At 40.3% G+C, this 22341-nt stretch overlaps 1 protein-coding gene and 1 long non-coding RNA gene across 3 annotated transcripts in view; one reads left to right on the top strand and one right to left on the bottom strand.

The window, feature by feature from the left end:
* Positions 1-13731, bottom strand: part of ARID2 (AT-rich interaction domain 2) — a 106112-nt gene extending 92381 nt beyond the window's left edge. The window contains exons 1-3 of one of the 2 annotated variants that reach the window (XM_061467800.1): positions 13109-13731; positions 12855-12948; positions 11633-11730 (exon numbers count right to left, since the gene is read on the bottom strand). In XM_061467800.1, the coding sequence (XP_061323784.1) occupies positions 11633-11730; positions 12855-12948; positions 13109-13200 (284 nt within the window). In that variant the 5' untranslated portion in view covers positions 13201-13731. The other variant, XM_061467799.1, reaches the window with a different exon arrangement.
* On the top strand, positions 12688-14907 carry LOC133276690 (uncharacterized). The gene is made up of 3 exons (XR_009745953.1): positions 12688-12815; positions 13650-13866; positions 14771-14907. It is a non-coding gene; the product is annotated as an uncharacterized LOC133276690 (long non-coding RNA).
* The last annotated feature ends 7434 nt before the right edge of the window (positions 14908-22341 follow it).

Below are 22341 nucleotides of genomic sequence, written 5' to 3'. Positions count from 1 at the left end.
CAGCTTGGCCCAACTGGAGGCAGAATTAACATATGCCTCTCAGCTGGATAGCTGACTATTCAGCTACTCAGAGCAGTGTCTATTCAGAGTACAAGCGTCTTCTACCACCAGGCCACCAACCTAGTAGTCCCCATGCACTTTAGAGCTCCAAGTTGCACATTTGGATCAAACAACTGCCTGGAGATGTGCATTTTCTCAATAGGCAGCTGCCAAGTCGAGAAATGCATGAAGTCTCTGAGGCCACAAACCATAGTAAACATGTATCATCTGAACCAAAAAAGCCTTGAAGAAAGACACAGCCCTGACAGTCACTTCCACGTGGTGGTCTTCTACAGCAGAATCCTGTACAATGCATTCTTTAGAGTTTCATCTAGTAAGGCAATCATACCAACAGTTCTGTACATTTACATTGCTGCTGTGTTACACCATATGTTAACAATCATATTTATGTTGTATCTACTTCACTATGACTTTCCACCATTATTTAGTCTGAATCATACTTACTTTGACTTTGAGTACTGGAAGTCAGCAATATTACAGAACCCACTATACTAGTGAAATTATAATAAAGTGTAAATTCTTTTATAATTTTCTGAAAACAATAAATAATCGTAACAGCTTCTTGTTTTCCTTACTTAGCTAGATCACCAAGCAGCCTCCTCCTCCCCTCAAAAAAACCAAGCTTCAATTAATTTACTCATACAAAAAACAACTCCTGCTGCTTTCATAAACTCTTTAAAAAGAAAACAACCACCAAACCTTGAGTTTGCAACTTTCTTTTACATGCGAAGACCTCTTGGAGACAACTAAATAAATGAACACTCTTAAGTTTTTAATATATCTTTGTTGATTTCACTTTTTTTTTAGTTTCTTTCCTTGCTAAAGCAGGCACATTATGTATTAATATACATGGTCTGGCTCTTACACCAGGCACACTGCAGGACTGACACAGGATGCCACGGATTTCAGCCCAGCTCTGAAGAGGGATGAGACCGCCCCTAAGCACATCTAGAGAGAATTCCACATGGCTTAAAGTCTACAAGCACAACTCTTACAGCAGACCTATGGAAGCACCAAGTCATCATAAAACTAACAAAATATTTTTGCTTTCTACCAGGCACATAAACTTATGGACAATCATAATTTTAAAGTGCATCACACATCCATACAGAAATGTATCCATGTATTTAGGGAAGCTAAAGGGTGTTTGTTTACAGTTACATGTAGAACGGTAGATTAAGTCACTTTTTTCATTGATCTTACTTAATAAGCACTTTCTTCTACAGCTGGACTAACTCTGTTTAAAGTACAATTAAACTGTTTCTTAGGAGAATGAAAGCTTCTACAGAAAAATGGGATTTATGTACTGGTAATAAAAAAACCTAAAGAGAAAAAAAATCTTGTATTCATCTCTGACAAAGACGACCTTTCTAGGAATATACCTATTTCAGTAATAACAGTATATTGACTATAGTAAGAAAACAATACTAAATGCAAGGAAGCCATTGTCACCGAGTATTTTGATTTTCTAACCTTTTATGCTTTTACTATGATCCCATATGCACTAACATAACATCTTTCTAATTAATACCTCATGTTATAGAAATGGGAAGCACCTGGCATTAAACAGAATAACAAGTTTAGCTAAGTTTGAAGGAAATAAAGTAGTCTGAAGCACTAAAAAAAAAAAATGCTTACTGAAAGTATTCCAAGCTGTATGGTAGTTACAGCCTTGTATACTCTTCAAATCCAGTTAAACACAATAATTCACTACGGGGGGTTAGCCTTTCCACGTAACTACTCAGAAACAAAAATTCCACTAAAAAAAAGGAACTAAATATACATTTCTATACATTAGAGTTAGAAAAATGACCTTGGAAGAAGCAGCAAAATGCACACCAATGATGCAATGCCTGACTGGGTCTGCAGAGTACCTGAAAACACATTTTTCAGGTGTGTGAAATACCCTTTAGATATATTTGTATGAATCCTGTGTATTCTGCATGTCCACTGCTGCAGAGTTTTTTTTCAGGTACCATGGAATCTATTACTGTTTTGCTGTAAAAGTCAGTATTTTACTGTTGCTAGGCACCTGACATTTAGTGCTTTGTCCTCTTGCCCTTTTACCTGCATACACCTTTTCTTTCCTTCAATTTTACAATCAGGAATTAATTTGATTACAGTAAATACTCCATGTGCAGTCAATGGGTACAGACATCAAGGGGCAAAGGAACAGAAGATGAATTTCAGCCTGCAGTCAGAGACTGATAAAATGATGATTAGCAGAGAATGAGACAAAAAGACCTATGAGCTAGGCAGTCAGGGTAAGCAGCATCACAACAGCAAAACCCCCTCAGCCCAAAGCAACAGAAAGGATTTCTGAATTGGCCCATGTAAGTAACATCATGGAACAAATAAGTGGGGAAAGGATGCCCAGAAAGCACACTAAAAATCTCCTTCGAAATAACTAATAAGGAGATTAATCAATTACCACGTTGAACAATGAGTCAGAACTATCCGTTTATATACTGGGAATTGGGGTAGAAAGGTATCTCAGAGCAATACAAAAGATTAATACTGCCATGGAATTTATTCCTATTTCCCTATTTCTAGAGAATACTCTCTAGAGACAAAGTTAAGGTTGCACATTCACACTTGAATGACGTCATTCCTGGTTTTGGGGGTGGGTTCTCCCCCCCCCTCCAGGTATTTATTATGCAACTGTAGCATTATATGCACATATACTTTTAGAAATGTGAATTTTCCCAGGTTTTTATAAATGGTACTGGGGGGAAAAAAGCGTCCAAGAAACAGCTCTGTAATCTCCAGTGTTTCAAAGCTCTGCTATCCTCTCCAAAATTACATAGGACATGCGTGAATTCTGGAACATGGCACTGTTTACCTGGAAATTGTCTGAGTTCTACATAACTTAATTGAGGTCACTAAAATCCAGGTACTCCTGAGGAAAATAACCATGTAAGGGAAGAACTGTTCCCAAGTTTATTTCCACAAGTTTTCTTTTAATATAGTTACACTTCTTAAAAAACAAATGCACACAAGGTGTCTACACTTATCCTACATCATAATAATTGTTAGTATACTCAGAACATGCCAGATTTACCCCTGAAGTAAATGATTTTCATTTAGATTAATTAAGCCCCTGGGATGTGTCCCAAACAAAAAGTTACCCCAACACGTTATGTCCCAGTAACAGAGGTTGTTACAGCACTTGAAAGAACTTCAACTGACCTACTCCAAGTTAGTCATATGATTTAGTGATTTACAGAGCTGAGAATCTCTACACATGGATTATCATGGAAGCATAACAACCTTTGGACTGGGAGGCAGAGGCCAACCAGCAGATGTCACAGCACCTAACAATGGAGAAACACATGCTTAAGTATGACCCATCCAAACTTCACAAAACAAACACAAAAAGTACAGCAAATATTGTGAGAGAAACTTCTCTCTAAAACAGAATGATCCCCTTACTTTACAGGATTTTTATGTATTTTAGGCAGCTATGGATTGACAAGTAACACTTGTAAAGTATTCTGGAAGACTACTAATCTGAACAGTTGCTCCTCCCACACCAATAAAAAAGGAAAATGGTATGAACACAGCTCACTCTTGCAGACAAACATGCTCCAATGCATCACTCAACAGAACTCTGCTCTATTATAATAGTATGCAATCCCTCTTGCAGCATAGCTAGCTTGGTATAATATATCTGGAGTTAAATGCACACACATTCAGTTTAAAGATAGGAAAACAAGAAGTAGAGAACTCAGTGTCAGTACCTTATTGCTGAAAATCTAATTCAGGTCTGCTTAGACTTGAACTTGTTGCTCCAAGGAGACTGTATTTTAGATCTGATACCTAGCTCACTAATCTAGTACCTCAGGCAAAGCCTAAGCTCACTACTGTGGGTACCATCTTGCTGTTTTATTATCCTTCCTTAAGATAAGCTTCTTTCTTTCAATCATTCCAATATTTCCCTGCTTAGGTATCCCAAGTTCATTTATTCCCTTGGGAATAAAGATTGTTCTTCCTCTCATCTGTGCTGTAATTTTTGCTTCTCAACACTGCAGAGGGCAAACAAGATTATGAATAGTTTTATTTTCCTCATCTATTCCTTATTTATATTAATTTTCAAATATTTAAGATATAACATAGAAGCATGAAGAGACACAATTCCTACATTAAAGAGCTTACAGTCTCACACTTCCCTGAGAGGTAAACAAACAACAGTATACCCACTTTATAAATATGAATAAAATGAAGGCAAATGATTTAACTAAGGCCACAGAATAAATATGTATCAGACTGGTAACCAGAAACAAGATAATGTGATCTCTGGCCTATACCAAATTCCCTCTATGAACTATGTGTTTTCTAATAAAGTGGACAGGTACTACAGTTACTCTAAGTAGTCCAATCTAAGGTGCGAGACACTACTCTTGACACTCTAAAAAGGCATTTTTAAACAAAACACAGCAAAACAAACTACAAACAATCCATTCGCATAATCTGTTACATACCCAGTGTTCAGTTCTCCACAGAACATAACATTATCCTATTTTATTTTTCAAATCATGCTTCCTCAGCTATTGATTAAGGAAGAATTTGAAAAGACAGTAAATAACAGTAGCCCCTTTTATGACCAGTTTAACTAAGGCTCAGGAATAAGAAATTAAAAGAGAGAAAAAATAAAAGGTAATTTTACTGTATTTGTACATCATTCCTACTTGACACGCACTATAAAAGTACCAATCTGAACCTCTGTGTACCTCTAGTATCTCACCTGTAAAACTTAATAAATTATACTTTTCTTTTTCAAATTATACTTTCCTATTTCAAATTATACTTTTCTATTTCATTACTTGGGAAAGTGGGGAAGGGGTTAGGAAAAAAAAAGTACGGAAGTCTTATCGATTGAGATTTGACTGCAAATAAGCAAAGTAATTAAAGCCTACTGGCTCTAAAATAAAATAATCAGAAAAACCTTTTCTTAGCCCAGGCTTACTCCACAAGGAAAAAAGCAATATCCTTGCATTCCACATGCATTCTTGATCTTCTTGTAATATGCTTACAGTTTATTCAAACCTAAGATGTTACCACAGCTATTAATTTTAAAGCATAAATTAATTTTGATATTGTTTCAGTTACATATTAGAAAATGGTCACAACATATAAATTTCCACCAATGATTAGAAGATTCAGTAAGTCCTGTAAGTCACCCCAGTTATTACAGTGTTACCTGAAACTTGCTCTTTGTAATTTATTAGTTCTGACATCCGTCTAGCTAAGCTTTCAAGTTAAACCACCAGAATTCTGTATTAAAACTGAAGAACAACATTTACCCCTCCCCAAAGAAACCAATATAGTTCAGCTTAGCAGCAGTCATTTCTAACAAAAAGCTTGCAAGAAAATAACCAGGAAGAGAAAATACGTTAACATTCATCACACTGATTTTTCATAACATTTTTCAGCAGTAAAGCAGAGTCCTGAAGGAAAAGCTCAGAAAATCTGGTAGAGGCCAAGCTCATCTACATAGTGACTACTACCACAACATAACTGTAAGAAAGAGCAAAAAAAAGCTTCCTTTCACCTGCAACTTGTTCTCCTCAGAAGAGGCCTAATGCAAACTTAGTATTGTGAAAGTTCTATTTTCTTTTGAGCAGATTCCCAGCAACTCTGACAACACCCATGCAAGTAAGTAACTTCTATTGAGAGACATTCTAAGATTTTAACAACATATTTAATTTCCTTAAATAAAGCTTTGTAGCATTAACAGTAACTAGTCTTGATTGTATGTTGACCGTTATTATTACGGTACAACTAAAAATTCCCCCTCCAACTATGTAAAATATTCTCTTCAGACTTAAAAGCAAGGCCTCAGATATCTGACTAAACACAGATTACAGTTCTTATATTGGGGGGGGGGGAATTTAAGAAAAGAAATCATAAAAATGTCATCTATGTATTTGTTTCCTGTCTTGTCAATGACTGCAGGATTTGTGACAAAATGAAATGTAACAGATACCATAGGTAAATTCTGCAGCACTGCAACAGAAGTCTGTAGATATGCAAGGTGAAAGCCTTCATTATAGTGTTATTCAGGGATGGACAAAACCTGTAAGGTCATCTGGTCCGTTTCTCTGCCATTTCTTGGGCTCATTACCTGTTGCACATGTACTAATGTCCTGACCGGGCTAGTTCTGAATGACCCATCGTGTGCGTGTCCCCCTTCTCTGCCTGGCATGCTATTCAGCAGGTATGCAGGTATATCTTGGGGCTTTTGTGCTGCTGCCTGCTCTGAATTTTCACCCTCAACTTACACATTCACACAGCCTCTTATTTTATTTAAAATTATCTCCCTTTTAAATATTTAGGCCCCTCAAAATGCTTGTAAGATACCATTTCCCCTTCTCACCCAAAATGTTAATTTAGCCAAGCAAAACATACTTATTTCTCAAATCCCTTTTTTTTTTTTTAAATCAATTAGTCCCTTCAGCCTTCTTAACATCTTGCTGCTCTTCTCTAAGCTTCTGTTAAGTTGCCCCACCTGTTGCTAAGGCTTTCTGAAAGTAGAACAGTACTCCAAATACAGTCAGTCACACAATCTCTTACAAGAACTCATCTCGACTTGTTCAGTGCCTCTGTGGATGCAACCTAAACTCATTCTGATTTTTACAAAGTATGTGTATCATATTGCAAACTGGGGCCTGTTCTTCCTGTCAGAAGCATGCACAAATCCCTTTCATATGAAAGAGAGTTGGGTGCACACAACTGGCAGGATTATCAGGACCATGGTATCACTCCTATCCCTTTTTCAGCAATACTGCTTTCCAGGTTATTCCCTCACAATGAATACCTGTTTTGGATTACTGTCCCTCAACTGTTTTAGCTTGTATTTTCCAAACTAAATCTCATTTGTATTTTCCAACAATGTGCCTAATTTCTTTAGATAACCTTTTTTGCCCTGACCTGTGTTTAACTCTTCCCACTACCAATGTCTGCTAATGTTACAACTCTACTATGCATTTTCTTATAAAGTTCATCAATCCAGACACTAAATATGCCTAAAATGGTGAAACTTATATTATTACATGCATATGTAAGCACTGGTGTTACTCTTTTAGCACCTAAAACTGCTGTGACTCACCAAGTCTATTCTTTATACGCTGCTCTATTTTTGTTTATGGTCCCTCAACAAATTTTTCTTTCTATCCACATACATAAATAATTTGTTAATGAGAGATTTTGAGATGTATTTGAATTTTAGAAAATATGTGCAGTATTACTACAGCTACAACTTTCTCTTCATCCACTGGAGCCTTGAACCTGCAATCAGATCTGGCAAGCCAGCCAGTCCTGTACTCACTGATCTGCCTGCAGATGCTGTTGCAGTATTAGATACTAATTTTAAACACTGAGCAACAGTAACAAAGAAAACTCTTTTAAAGTATTTTTTCTTGGAAAATTCCAGGCTGCTTATTATTGCTTCCCTAATATTTCTGCCATTATTTTACTAGGAAAAGAATGCCTTAAATTTACCTAGTTCTTCAGCTCCTGCTCCCACCCCCAACCCCCCCCACCCCCTTTTTTTTTTTAAGGAATCAGTACTATTATACAATTTCTTAGTGGCATCTTGGAGATTACTACAAATATCTTCATATCTCTTAAGAATGACCTCTGTTTGTTGTCAGTAACTATTCCGTATGGTTCTGATTTTTAACTCCTTTTTCATTCTACTATATATGGAACTTCAGGAAATTTAACATAATGGCTTGCCTTTATAACTTCATGAAACTTCTCATTTATGAGCTGACCTCCTTCCTCTCTCCTTGACTTCCCCTTACCTGCCCAATATTTGCAACAGCAAATTCTTATTCACCTTTAATTAATATTAACTCATTTCTGCTGCCTTTACCAGAAGCTTACAATATACACCTGCTTCCCACCTTTCAGATATTCTCTGCATAACTGAGACTTAAACTTACTTTACCTTACACTTAGTCCTTTCACATAATTTCTCTTACTGCAGACAAATATTTTTTAAAAACAAACTGACTTTTAACTCAGTTAGGCATACTTCATTTACACATTTAGTTTACAAGGTCTCTCACCAAGAACAGATTAAGACCCACAACAGAAACAGATGCATCGCTTATGCTCACATGAAAACCAACAGAACCTTATACTAACATATGAGGTCACATAAGCCCAGTTCTTTGCAGGACTGTAACCTAATCAACCACTAACATAAAAACAGGCTATATTTCATTTTAGCTTTCTTTTCACCTACTGCATGTTTACCAACTAACAAAAATGTAAAAGCATACCCACATTACTGATGTTTACATTTATTACCCCATATGATTTTCACTAACATTATAAAATAATCTTTAGAGAAGCATTTAGAAAATGCTTTACTAATTCACCTCAATTGAGATGAAACATCTAATTTGCACTACATCCAAGGGAATTACACTCTCTGACGCTGTAGAGACTTACAGAACTACATTAACAAGTACAGTCTATCAACGGTTATCAGCACTGTGGCTTTTGACTGTTCACTAAGAACCACAGTACATAAATTACTTCACCTGTCAGACAGCTCAAAGCAACACAGGCACAAGGTCTGAATGTTTCAGACTTTCCCTATTATAAATAACTTTTTCCAGTGAGAGAAAAGAGGGGCAGTGCAAGGGAGAAGGGGTAGACAGGATTGGCTATCATGTATTCAAATATCACCTATCATAAAACCTATCAGAATTCTGTCAGAAGTTTAAACAATTCACACCTTTAATGAAGCCTAACATACATTCCCGAAGACACACAGCAAAATTCCACAAGAGTCAAAATGAAGAAAGTTCCTTAAACAAAAAGGACACACTTCACAACTGCCTACAAAAACATAACCTGATGCTTGTCTTGCAGGACATTAAGTCTTATCAAGCCAACAGGACTAATGACATCACATAAGTAAGTCAACTTTCTAGATTATTTACATAGTAATTTTAAGTCAAAATGACAGCATTCTCAAGAGGTAACATAGCAAAATGAGCAAGTGGTCCACGCAGCTCAAGATCTTATCTCAGTGAACGTGGTATGCCAGAGGTTTCATAGAAAGAAGCAACTTTCATCACAAATCATCACAAATCCAAATCTGCAAATGTATTCATGTAGGTGCACACCACTGAATCCCTCTGAATTCAACAGGGTCCCATCTGCCATGCAGATCCCTCACTTCATAGGACTCACAACATACAACTGGATAAAAAAAATATATAAAAGTTGGTAGGCCTCAGTTTGTTTGACTTTGTTTGCAGTCATTACAATAGTGAAGCCAAAATTATAGCCATACTTGAGACTCAAGAGGAGTTGTTTTCTTTTTTTTTTTTCTTTTCCCCCAAGGGAAATTGCTCAGCAGTTCATGAAAATCTCACCACAAATAAACAAGACCCTTTTTACATATTTATCATTACAGTATTTTTTCTTTCCTGATAGCCAAACTGCCCACCTCCAAAAAAACCCTTCTGGGTTAAAGTCAAACAAACATTAACCTAGGAGTGACACGTGTGTATACACAGTCTTATTACTGCACATGAAAGGAGGTGAACTCAGCTGGCTAACAGTTCACATCACACATTATGTGAGAAGCAACAGTGAGTAAACCAATAATTTAGAAAAAAAAATAAAATAAAAAACAAACCAAAAAACACCAAACACTAAAACCCAATCAACTCCAACACCAACAACCTTGACAGTATATTTCAGAATGGCTTAAGTTAATCACAGAGATTACAATAAGACATTTTGAAAAGATTCTTCATCTTAACTGTTTATCAATTTTCTAAATTCCAAGTAAATAAAAAAACCTTCAATTATTTGTATGTTATCATTTTTATATATCTGCATCAACTGTATGTTAAATGATGTCAGTACTAGCATGCTCATGCTAATAACAACGTTTTTGTATGTCTGATTCTAAATTAAAAAATAGTCTATTAAAAATTAATAGTCATTAGAAGGCTAAATTAGTTGTGTTAACTGTCACAGCATATAAATGCTTTCAAAATACAGATGAAAATACAAATGACATACAACCTTCTACTGCAAAAAGTTAGGCCATTCAAGCACTTATAACATATGGAAATACAAAGGAAAAGGTAAAACCCCCCAAAACTATCACTTTGCAAATTGTATGTAAAATCTAGTCAAGTACTAGACTACACAGTCAAAAAGAAAAACTCAAAAAGCAAAAAACTGGTTTCTATGATCTCACAAATCTCCAGCAACACTTATCTCAGTACTTCAGTGCTATGTAGTAGAGAGTTTAAAAAAAAAAAAAAAGTCAGAGAAGGACATCCTAAAGTGGAGCTTCCCACTTCATCCCTAGGCCTGCTACCAATCATAAACTTTACTGAAGCTATTAACAATGGCAATTTCTTTTCTTTGTCTGAATCTTAAAAGCAATCATCTAGCAGCACCAAAAAAAGAAAAATTCAGTAACTACAGATATCTGCCTAAGGTTTTCCAGACATCACTGTAACTTAATAAGTGCTCCACTGTGCTATGAACTCTACAGCTTCAAGCTGGAAGTCAATCTAGGACAACCAATAGAAAGTGCACCTGTACAATTACCACATTTCCTAATTCAGAAGGCCAAACTAGAGACAGATAAAGCTTGTGTGTACTCAGATCACCAAAACAGATCACCAAAAGCCCATACTTCTTTTGTACATACTGCACATCTATATTATCATTAACTGCAATGAAAAAATATCATTCATATAATTCAGAAAATTACATTCCTTAACCAGTGTACATAAAACTTTATTCTAAATGAAATATATTTGTCTATATATAGCACCTAAAACATTATACACAAAATAATTTTAAAATCTTTCACACAAAGAATAATCAGCAAAAGTTCATAAAAATTGTTTTTTTTAAAGGCCATCTAGTAACTGAACAGCACCACACACAGTAATTTAAAATACTCAGTATGAACTCCATGCTACATTAAAAAATAATCTGCATCACAAAACAGCCTGTATCATTTCAAGGAATGGAATCTTGTTTTAAAACCTGAAAAAATCTAGTATTTTTCAAGTAACAGAAAAATCAGTTAGCTCTTTATATTCTAAAATATAATGTAGGCTGCTAGTAATTGATAACAATATAATTTCTCCAAAGCAGTCCACCTTCCTGCAGATATATTTCCATTCAATGTCTGACCCCACTGAGCAGTAAACAAGTTCACATGTATCAACACATTTCAGTGCTCCAAAAATTAAGCTAAGTTTCTGCAACTACAATAACATGGTCTCAGTAACAGTCCTTTAGTACCGTGATTCTAAAACAATCAATAAAAATGGCTCTGACATATATACTGTTTATACACTTGGGATCCCTACAAAGTTAGATGTAAAATACAAAATAAAATATCTACAACCTATCTATTTAACTTATCTCTGCACCAGACCAGTAAGGAATTACAAGTTCTTTCTGCTTTATTTTACAGCATTTTTAAAGAGCAGGGTTATTTTTATTCAGACACTGGAACCCAAATATAATCCCACACTCAAAAATACTACTGCAACAGCCTGATAGCACTCACCGCAAGTAATACTGTTTTAAAGCGAAGGCAGCGTTAGAACAACTTCTGGGAAAGTTAAACTCCTCTACAATTTCTCCCCACTGATTCTTCTCTGATACCTGTCAAAAACAACACATACAGGCCGAGATACACAACGTACACATAAACATGTCGTTGACACCGAACATCACAAAAAACCCACAAGCTGCCATGAAGTAAATAGATAAAAATATAAAAATAACTAAACAGGAATGTATATGGGATTTAAGACTACATATTTTACTTACAGTCGGTGGTGTTCCCCCTTCGGGAATAATCCCGTTTCTCAGCGGCATTTTGCTGTATTTATTTTTTAATATACGCATGATTTTTTCCGGGAAGGTGTGTGGGGGGGGCGGCCGGGAGGGTTCGTATTGTTTTGGGGTTTGTTTGTTTTTGTTTTTACTGCCTGGACAATAACCAATCGGGAGTCCCTCTGTCGCCCCCTTTTAAATCCTGCCGCGGTCCGTTAAAAACCCGAAGAAGTTTAAAATGCTGCGGGGAAGCGGTGGCGGGGGCGCCCCCTGGCCCGCGGGGCGCGGGGGAGCCGGCCCGGGGGGTCCCCCCAGCACACAAACACACACACAGGCAGGCCTTTCTTTTGAGGCCTACATTTCTGTCCCTAGCCTTGAAGCCTAAAGATGGCTATTTGATTACACACCGTCTTGGGTGCCCCTTTTGTTATTTTTCCCCGGGAAGGGCTCGGAGGGCAGCGCCCGGCCCCCCCCGGCTGCGAGGATCGTTTCCTAGCCCATGCTCCGTGCCGATTATCGATGTTAAACATGCCCGCTAATTTTGAGTTGCACTAAAACTGCACTCAGACTCTCTCCTCTCTGCCTCTCCCTCTGTGAGAGGGAAACACACAGAGCTGCCACCACAAGCAAAAGAAACTGCCTTCCGCCGACCGGAGCCCTCTGTTTCCCAGTCACCTCCTCCTGGGGAAGGGGGGCAGGGGCGAGGGGCTCCGGCGGAGGCAGGAGCGGGGTGTGCGCCGTACCCCCGATCCCCCTTCATCGCTCCGCCGACAAGGCCAAGCCACCAACCTATCTGCTCGCTTCCTTCTTCCACCCCCCCACCTTCTCTAACCGCCTTTAAATAGGACGGTTCCCGGCCACCCCGGCTCCCCCCGCCGCCCCCGGGGGTCAGAGAAGACTTTTAGGAAGAGGTTAGTGGGAGGGAAACCCAAATTAAAACTTCCACTCACCTTCCCAAATCCGCCTAAAGTGGTGACTCTGGTGTAGAGAGCGTGAAGATCCAGCTCCTTCCCACCCACCACGGGGATCTTCTTAAAAGGAGACCTGCCAGAGGAGATACACACAAAACACCACAACTTGTCAGCTCTGCCCCCTTTTCTCCCCTCGCTGGGGCTGCCGTGTCCTTCAGGGAAGGGGCTGGAAGTTGGATCTGGTCGGTTTAAAAGCCTCCCCCCCTCCCGTTCCATCTCCCCATTTTCCTCACCCTCTGCTGTGGTGAAACTGCCGCAGCTCGTCCAGGAAAGCGAGTCCCTTTCTCCGCTGGTCTGCGTGGTTTTTACCCGTCGAATTTGCCATTTTTGTAATAAAAAAAGGTTCTCGTAAAAAAAAAAAATAAAATCCAATTTAAAAAAAAAAAAAAAAAAAACGGCCGACAACAACAACAATCCGCGGCTCCTCCTTGTCTTTAAGAGACCCAGGTGCCCGTGCTCGGCCGGGGATCAGCCATGGAGAGGGGCTTGGTTAAAAAAAAGTTTAAAAGGAATAAGGGAGCCCAGAGAGTGTGGTAATTGCGAGTCCTGTCTCCACACAACACACAGGCAAAGAGGCAGGGAGGGAGAGGGGCACCTCTCAGTAATTCCTCCTCCCGCTGCTGCTGCCTCTCTCAGCACCACAAACCCAACCGATCCAGCCTGCACATGAGACTCAACATGGTGCTGCTGGATCACACAATGAATTGGGTTACTGTTGTGGTGGGGTGGGGGGGGGAGCCGGAGTGAGGTATTGACAGTGTGTGTGTGTTACAGCCGCGGCTCCATGCGATCTCCCTCTCCCTCCCTCGCTCGCTCGCTCCCTCGCTCGCTCTCTCTCACACACACACTGTACAGCTACGGCAGCGGCGGCGGCGGCGGTGGCGGCGGCAGCGGGATTCACTTCTCTTCTCTCTCAGACAAAAAGATCTGAGGCCGCCGTGCTTCTGCCTGGACGAGAGCGCAACACAGCGGACCCCGGAGGCCGCTCCCGGTACTGCACAAGGCAGCTCTAAAGGCAAAAGCCAGCGCAGCCCCAGCAAGCAGTTCCTGGCGGGGAACAATAGGCTCCTCTCGCCGCTAAGGGCTCATCTGCAATGTGCCGCAAACTTCACACAAAGCCGGGCGGAAAGAGGCGAGGGAGAAGGAGAAGAGGGGAGGAAAAAAACGACTACTACCGGTTGTTCCGGGGCTCGGGGCCGGGGAAAGGGCCCTCCCTCGCCAGGCTCGCGCCGATCAGCCTCTCTCCGTTGGCTGGCGGCGGTGGGGGGGGGGGGGGGGGGGGGGGGGAAGCCGTAGGGGGGAGGGCAGGAAAGGTGGATTTGGAAAGCGGGGCCGAAATTTTTAATTGGACTAAGCCCCACGCCCTGAGTTCAAGGGGAGAGAAAACAACAACTGAAGGGGGCACTGGTGGATTTGGAGTTTGGGAAAACTTTCCGAGTGCCCGGGCCTGAGGTGTTTCCAAGGGCAGGAAGTCGCCCCGGATGGCACGGCGGGGCCTCCTGCTGGGCCGGAGGGGCCGCGGGAACTCCTCGTTTCGGGACGGGAGGTGTTGAAACCTCCCCAGAGGAGAATGGCGAGCTCTTTCCCCGGCAAGGGGGGCCTGGAGAGGTCTGCCAGCAGCGGCCTGCGCTCTGGATCCCTCCATAAATGTTTATTTCCCTTCGTTCCCTCAGAGATCCTGTGGCCTGTAATCAAGGAGCTTTAGGACTGCTGTACACAGTATAAGCCACCTATATGTTCCTGTATATTGATAAATAGGACATACAGTATGAACTCAATGGAGGAGAAAGGCCTTGGCCCCTCACTCTGGAGGGACACTGCAGGCTGCTTTCCCCTATGCCTGTGGTGTGTGCAGTGTTTGTAAACATTCATCTCCTGACATGTTTTCCACCCAGGGAAGCCCGGGAGAAGACCTGCACGACAACCATGAGGGAGACCAGTGCTGCTTGGGGTAAACAGGAGAAAGGCCCGAGCAGTGAATGGCAACTTCTGGTGAACCTTTGCTCCTCAGGCAAAGCTCATGGTGACCCAGGTGGGCATTTGCCCTTCCCTGGCACACAGACAGCTGCAGATGAGCGCCTGCTCTGGTTCAAGAGGCTCTGGAGGAATATTTGCCCCTCACAACCGATAGCTGAAGTCCAAGGCCACATCAGGCCTTTAGAGTTGGGTTGTGTTATTTTTTTTTTTAACTTGGACTCCTCATTAAAGTCAGCAAGGAGCTGTGTTTTAAAATCAATGGCACGTTATGGCCCCAAGTGAGTACTTGAAGAAAAACTGTGATTTCTACTCCATGTACTAAGTTCAAAAATAATTTTTCTCAAAAAGAAAAATTATTCTGACTCGAATGCTGTTTCAGCTTGAATATAGCCATAAAGGCATGAGATTTAGTAAGATGCTTGGAAAGATTTGCCCTGGGTTCACACTTTGGGGGAAGGGGGAGGACAAGGAAGAACAATCCCCCGGTTTCCTATTAACACTCTGTGTTCAAAGTTGTTCTCTGTGTGTGGATAGAGTGGTCGTGTGCAGATTCCAGTGTAAGAAAATGCAGAGTGTCTTACTCACTGTAGCATTAAGAGGCCCCCCTCCCCCTAAAAATTAGACCTGCAGTAGACCCTGGTCTGCAGCTCCTGTCCGTGACACTCTTGAGTTTCTGCTATTTCAGCAAGAGTATGTGTCAGACTCCCAAAGCCAGGATAATATCAACGAGAAAGGTTTTAAACATGCGATTGAGGGGGTAAATCGCTCTTTCAGACACACACACACACACGTATACCTACACAGACTTAAACCTTCGCAGGAGGGCGGTGGTTTTTAATCATGCCCTAAAAATTCCTTCAGAGCAGGGGGGTCTCCCTCCCTCCGCGAGGGGCGGTCGGCGGAGGTGAGTCCCTTTTCTCGCCCGGGTGCTGTGTGAAGGGGAGTGGGAGGCAGAGGGGAGGATAGGCAAATTGCGTAGCAGGGCTAGGTGGGTTTCCATGCTAAGCGCAGCAATTGCGCACGGTCCCTTACGTAACTGTCAGCTGGGGATTCCCTAGACGGGGTCACTTTATTCAACCATTACACAGACCCCGGCCGCCGCTCCGGCGCGCCTGGGCTGCCGGGGGCCGCCGCTACTGAGGCTGCGGCTCCGGCTTAGCGAGGCGGCTCCTCACAAAATGGCGGCGCCCATGGAAGCGGCAGCCCCATTTTGTGCCCGGCAGAGCCTTGTCAACAAAACGCCGACTTGGCCAAGGCTGAGGAACAGAAGGCGGCGGCTCGTTCGCGTTACAGAGAACGGAGGGAGGAGAGCGAAGGATTTCACCGCCCTCCCGCCGCCGAGAGGAGACTTTCTATCAAGTGTGCGCGTTGGGGGAGGGAGAAGAGGGAGGTGAAGGGGGACGCGAGCAGCGAGCGAGTCAGAGGCTGCGTTATCCCAGTGCGGAGCTGCCGGAGCGGGGGAGGGGAACCCGAAGGCAGGCGGTCTTGGCGTTGCCCACGCCGGCTCCGCCGCTCGGCGGGGCCCTGCCCGCGGGGACCTGAGGGCTTCGGAGGCAGGAGGCTGGGGGAGCAGCCGGCGGCGCAGGGCCCGGGGGGCCGCGGCGGGCGCGGGAGCCTGGGGCTGCCTGGGCGGGAGGCGCTGCTCCCCGCTCTCGGCCGCCCGCGCATCCCAGGCGGACGGGACCGTTCCTGTCGGATTCCGGCGAACCTGTAATGAGTGACAGGAAGATCTAGCTCCTTGTGTAGCTAACTAGGTCACTGTCAGCAGTTAATTACTGTTTGTTTCATTTTAGTGCGTGCCTTATGAATAAACCGGCTATTAGGCTGATGCTTCCAGTAACACTACCCAGCAGCAAGGTACAAAATGTCTGAATTGGGCTCTGATCTTGTGATGCCGTCTTCGTAATAACAACTATTTTACGTTAACGATGTCTTGGTTCTTGTAGCTTGGGTGTTCGGCTTACAGCTAAAATAATTGGAGATTCCTTATGGCCAGGTTTTGAGGCTTATAGTAGTATTACACCACCGGGTTTGTTGTTTTTATATTGGTGGGGGCTCCCCTCCTGTTTGAGATAGAAAAAGGGCTTGTAAATTCATTTTTTTTTCTGATCTATCTGTCTTACTATGCATGCATTTTAGTGGTATTAAATAAAGGTGGTGCCCAATTTATGGTGGAAGTGATGATTTTTAAACGTACTCATTACAGTGATATTTAAGAATTATGAAATACTTCTTGTTGCATATTAAAGAGTCAAAGGGCAAAAGGGAACAAAATCTAGCTATTTAGAAAAATAGAATCTTTTTATTGATCTATAGTACCTGTCAATGCAACTCGAATTTATTTAAATTGTGAAATAAAACCTGTGCTATTATATAATTGCTTATAAAAGTTATCATATGCAATGAATTTCAGTGTGTAAATGTTATGTGTGGAATGAACATTCTTGCAGACAGGCAGTGCAGGTCCAGTAGCTGAATTGTCACTATACAGTAGTAGTTGGGTGCTGGGTGGTTTTTTTTTTTGTTGCTTGTTTGTGGATTTTGTGTCTCTGTTGTTTGCTTTTTTTTTTTTTTTTTGGTATAACTGTGCCAAGTGAATCTTGTGTTCTAATGTTCTAATAGCTGTGTTGCAATTTCAAACTTTGTTCTTGAATCTTTAGTATTAATTTTTGTGTTTATTACCTATCTGCTGAACTGTAGATATCCAGAGAGCAGGCCACAGTTGCTCTTGTCAGTGTGCCACTAACTCTGCATTTGCTTTCTGGTTTGTGAAGTATTCTTGTTCATTTCCTTTTTCATTTCTGCTTCTGCTCCTCTTGAATTGTGTCAACATTATGTTTTGATTTAGAGTAACTAGTATCACTGGCTGTATGCTACTTGCATTAAACACTAAACTGTAAATCCTTAGAAACTGAAGTTAGTGTATTTTATCTGTTTGTGTGTATGTGCCTTTGTATATATATGTGTTTAGAAAATACAGCCTGTTAGATGGACTAGTGAAGACAGTAAATTCACTCTTAAATCTGCAGACAGTAGCATGTAATATAGGTGCAATCTGCAGATAAACACAAGAATTACAGGATGAGCATCTGGTAGAGGAAGAAGGGTCAAAAACCCAGTGGCAAATTTTAGTGACATTCATCTCAACCATTTTTAATAAAAAATGTTGAAGTGTTGCAGTTAACTGCATATGTTAGGCTAAAGACTTCTAACTGCATAGCTTGCTGTGACAAATGTACACTTCAACAAGGGGTATTTACTCAGCAAGGTATTAGTCCTGCCCATTCTTACTGAATAATACTTTAAAATTATTTATACCTTTTAGTGTGCAGGGTTTTTTAAAGAGGCTGCTGCTTTGTATAGACTGTAAGTGGCTAGTCTTAAATGGAACAGGATTAAATCATAAATTAGAGGTCTTAAGCATGAAATTAAATGCTCAACAGTACAGCAAAGGTGGGAAAGCAGATGTACAGTATTACAAGCTACTTCTGTACACTTGTACAGTATTTCCACTACAGTTAGTGGAACTTGACTACCCCAGCAGGCGTGGCTTAAATAATACTAATGCTGGTTGTTTATTTCAATTACTTGGGACACTTTCCTCCTGACACATTGTGCACCTTCCTCATTTCAACTTTATGGCACTACTCAGGAGATAAAACGGAAGGAAAAATGGGTTACAAAAACAATGCTGTAAATACTCAAATTGATTAAACGCTTTGAAAAATGTTATCTGTAATTATTGTAATTTTGTCATAACTTGCTGTTCTTTACAAAGGTCCAACTCTTGGAATCAGTGAATTTTATGATTATCTAAACTCTAAGTTAAAAATACTTCAAAGTTGAGGGGTTTTCAGTTGTGCAATGAAGTATGAAACATGAAGCAGGAAAACCCTAAATGCAGCTGAAGGAGAAGTAAAAATACGTAAATGCACTTCCACTTGATTTCAAAACTGCAGTGCTTTTGAAATTGTAATTCTTTGTAGGTCCTGTTTTATGTATTTTGAACACTTAGGGTTGGCAATACTTCAACAGTAAGTTTAGGAAGATTATCAAATTAATACCCTTTTCTTACAGGTGAAAAGTACTTGTTGCATTTCTCAAGTTATACCTGTAATGCAGATTAGGGCCTTTATAGCGGAAAATGTTTTGAGGTTCTAACAAGCATTGGTCCGCAGGACAGAAGTGAAAAATGTCCTGACAGCAAACAGTACATGTTTTTTAAAAAGAAAAAAACCATATTTGTACTTAGTAAATTACCTGGTTTTAGTGTTACTTTGTGATTACCTCTGTGTTTGTGTGATCTGGTGGATGGCACACTTCCCCTGCCACTATAGCTGTGCATGTTCCCCGAAATAGCACTAAGTGTGATTCATGTTTCTGGTTGGATGTGTGAAAGTTTGATTGAGATGCAAAACTGAGAGAGTTCTTCTGAATGTTAAAAAGGAGCTGTGCTCAGAAATACAGAAACAATCAGGTTAAATTTGTTTTAAACTGTAAGGGCTTTTGTAGAGTAAGTATGATGGTATCATGCATGGGTAGAGAAGGTCTAGTTGACCTAGAGCAAAACCAAACCTAATAACTCCATAATGTTTGTTAGCAGTCGAGTGGCAAAATACTGCTAGTAGGAGAGTTCTCAGTATCGCAGATCTGCCAGCAATATTTGCTTGTCACGTAGCACTGTCTCATCTTTATATTTTTACCAATTCAAATGGCAGTCAACGGTAGCTAAAAATACGTAGAAATTTCTCTGAGTAAGCGGTTGCCTTAGTTAACTTCTGTACAGGCATAAATGGGAAGTAGTTTGTGCAACTGTGAATGTGTGGACAGACAATACATGTGACAATTTATGCATCTCAGTATAATATAAGTTGCAAAAAACTTTCTTGAAAACTTCAGTTTAAGTGAAAGAAATACTGATTAAATAGCATTTAAGCTAACTAACCCATTGAAATTGCTCAAGCAAACAAAGTACTTTAAAGCAGTGAAAACACATCAATGCCTTATGAACACAGAGACACTTTTGAAGGAGAAAATTTGTTGTGTAAAATGATTATCTGTTGGTGATCTGTTTAGTATGGATTTGGTCTTAGACTGCTGGTAGGTGAGTAGCACTGCATTGGCTGCTGTTATATTGCCTGTATAAGAGGAAGTATCTATTTTCAGACTAACTGAAATGAGAAAAAAAATCTGAAACTTACTGCATTGATCAAATGCTGGTGGGATGCCTAACTTGAAAATCACCCTTAAAGCATTTGACTTAAATTGTCCTACAGCAGTACCTACCCTAACAAAAAAAGCTGGTGAGAAACTGATTTTGAGGTTGTTTGCCTATAAAGGGCTATCAAATGTAGTTGAGTATCAGTTCCTGTTGCTTGCAGTAACATGATAGCTTTTGAAACTCCTGGGGGAATCTATGACTTTCTTACTCTCCAGGTAGTGTAAAAATGTTTATTAGGCTGAGTTGCTACTATTTATGAATTTTAAACCTTAAGATCTGTCTTACCCAGAATCTTGTTGCAAACAGGAGAACTGAAGTTGCTTAGGAAAAAGTAGAAGTAGAGTGTATATAGGCCCTGTGTCTTTCATCAGTTCTTGATCTTGGGACTTCCAGAGCTACCAAGAATGACTGATGCACAGAGCTGGGCCAGTGTCTGTTCTGAGCTAAGATGTACCCAATACTGTTTAGAAAAGATTGATTATAGTCCTCTTTTACCCCTTACCAAGAGACAAAAGTACAGTCTGTGGATGTTTAACAGTGGGGTAGCAGTGTTAAAATACGTTATGAAAACTAGTCTCCTTATTCTTGTCTTTACCTAGCTTGTGTGTGGAGTGGGGAACTGCAGGCTAGGGAGCTGCTTCCCTCTGTGAGGCTCCCTTGCATGTGTTGGAAAACAGTACAAGAAGCTGGAAAAATTATTGCAGTCCTGCTGAGGAAGGAAGAAGGGAGATGAAAGAAAATGTGGGTTCAAGCACGAAAGCTTGACAATTTTGGGTGGGGCAGGTCCCCTCTCAAGGGGGCTTTCAGCAGTGTCACAAGCACCTTCCACTTCAGATACGTATCTCCTTAGATGCAGTTACTGTACATTTTGTTTCCATATTTTGCTGCATCAGGAATACTTGGTACTGCAGCTATTCACACATGATTTGTAATCTTAAGGCTTGCTTTATTGTTTGCAAGTATGTTATTTCAGTTTCTTGAACACAAACTTCCAGTGACTTAAGTGGTGTGCTGCACTTGGGACTGCTTGTAGTGAGTTCCCCAGCAGAAATAGCACTGACCTGAGCTTACAGTATGGTGTCTTGGAATAAAAGTTCTTCCTGTCTCATTTCATTGTTCATCAAGTGCTCTAGTGTTAGTTTACAAAGTCAAAAGAGATTTATGTTTTTAGTGCTGCAAGTTTAGCTACATTTATAAGACTATAAAAGTAAAGTAAGCCTGTCTGTGAGTGAAACCCTTAGAATGTTGTGTTTAGTCTGTTACCTCTATTTTAATAAGTGGGCTCCTTCTTCACTTTGCTTTAGGAAAATGAAATAATATCATAGTTTTTCCTTCAAGAGGTTGCCAAGCTTTTACAGAGCCTCAGTGGTGTTCCTTTGGAATTAGTTGTGCTTAGCACTTACGAAAATGGATTTGTGTGTCCTTAATCCAGGTGTCCGTGTCATGTTTGCAGTACTATACAGAAATTATAATACATGTTTGATAGTGTAAGGTTTCCCATGTTATCAGCTATTGTGCTAAGGGATCTTCTCCTTTTGCCAAAATATGCTAATTAAGCTTTCAGGCTTAATGATCTTTACTGATCTTTATTTTTGTTTTTAAGTTTGGGTAACTAGCTGCAGCCAAGTTCATCTCAGGATCAGTTTACTTACTTACAGAAGGAAATATATAGACATCTGTTCTTGACTTTGTCTAGCAGTATCTGCAAGTGAAGGTGAAAATTATGTGTAGCTACATACAAACATTAACATACAAACATACAAAAATTAAGGTTGAAAAATTCAGTGCTCACTACTAGTTTTCCATCTGTGGCATCAAGCATGTGTATTATGATAGTACTCAGTTATATGATCACTTTTATTAATGCATGATCCTTCAGTTTGAGCTAGATACTGCTCAGTGAATTGAAAAAAATAAAAGAGGTTATGGCTCGGAATGATGTTTAAAAGTTTATCTGAATAGACTTTTTGGTTTTTTTTCAATTCTCACAAGGTTTTCTAGAGTAATCATTAGGAGAATATCTGAATGCTCATACTAATGAGTTCCAAAAATTCTGAGCTAGTAGCATTATCATCACTATAATGCTGGGAAAGCTAAGGCACAGAGGAATTCAGTACAAGAATTGCTGCTAATTTGGAGTGTTCTTCGTTTAATCAAAGCACAGTTTTGGTGCATATAATTTACAGGTTATTTGAGAGTAGAAATCAGCGATAAAGAGCGCTAGCTGTAACTTCAGAGCAGCGTTAAATTCAGCCATAGGCTTTTTTG

This window comes from Pezoporus flaviventris, unplaced genomic scaffold, assembly GCF_033815535.1.
Source record: "Pezoporus flaviventris isolate CSIRO_AGI_PZ_B2104156 unplaced genomic scaffold, CSIRO_AGI_Pfla_v1 ptg000045l, whole genome shotgun sequence".
NCBI lineage: Eukaryota > Metazoa > Chordata > Aves > Psittaciformes > Psittacidae > Pezoporus > Pezoporus flaviventris.
Note: the sequence above shows the minus strand (reverse complement) of the source record. Positions and strands in the feature narration are given on the sequence as shown.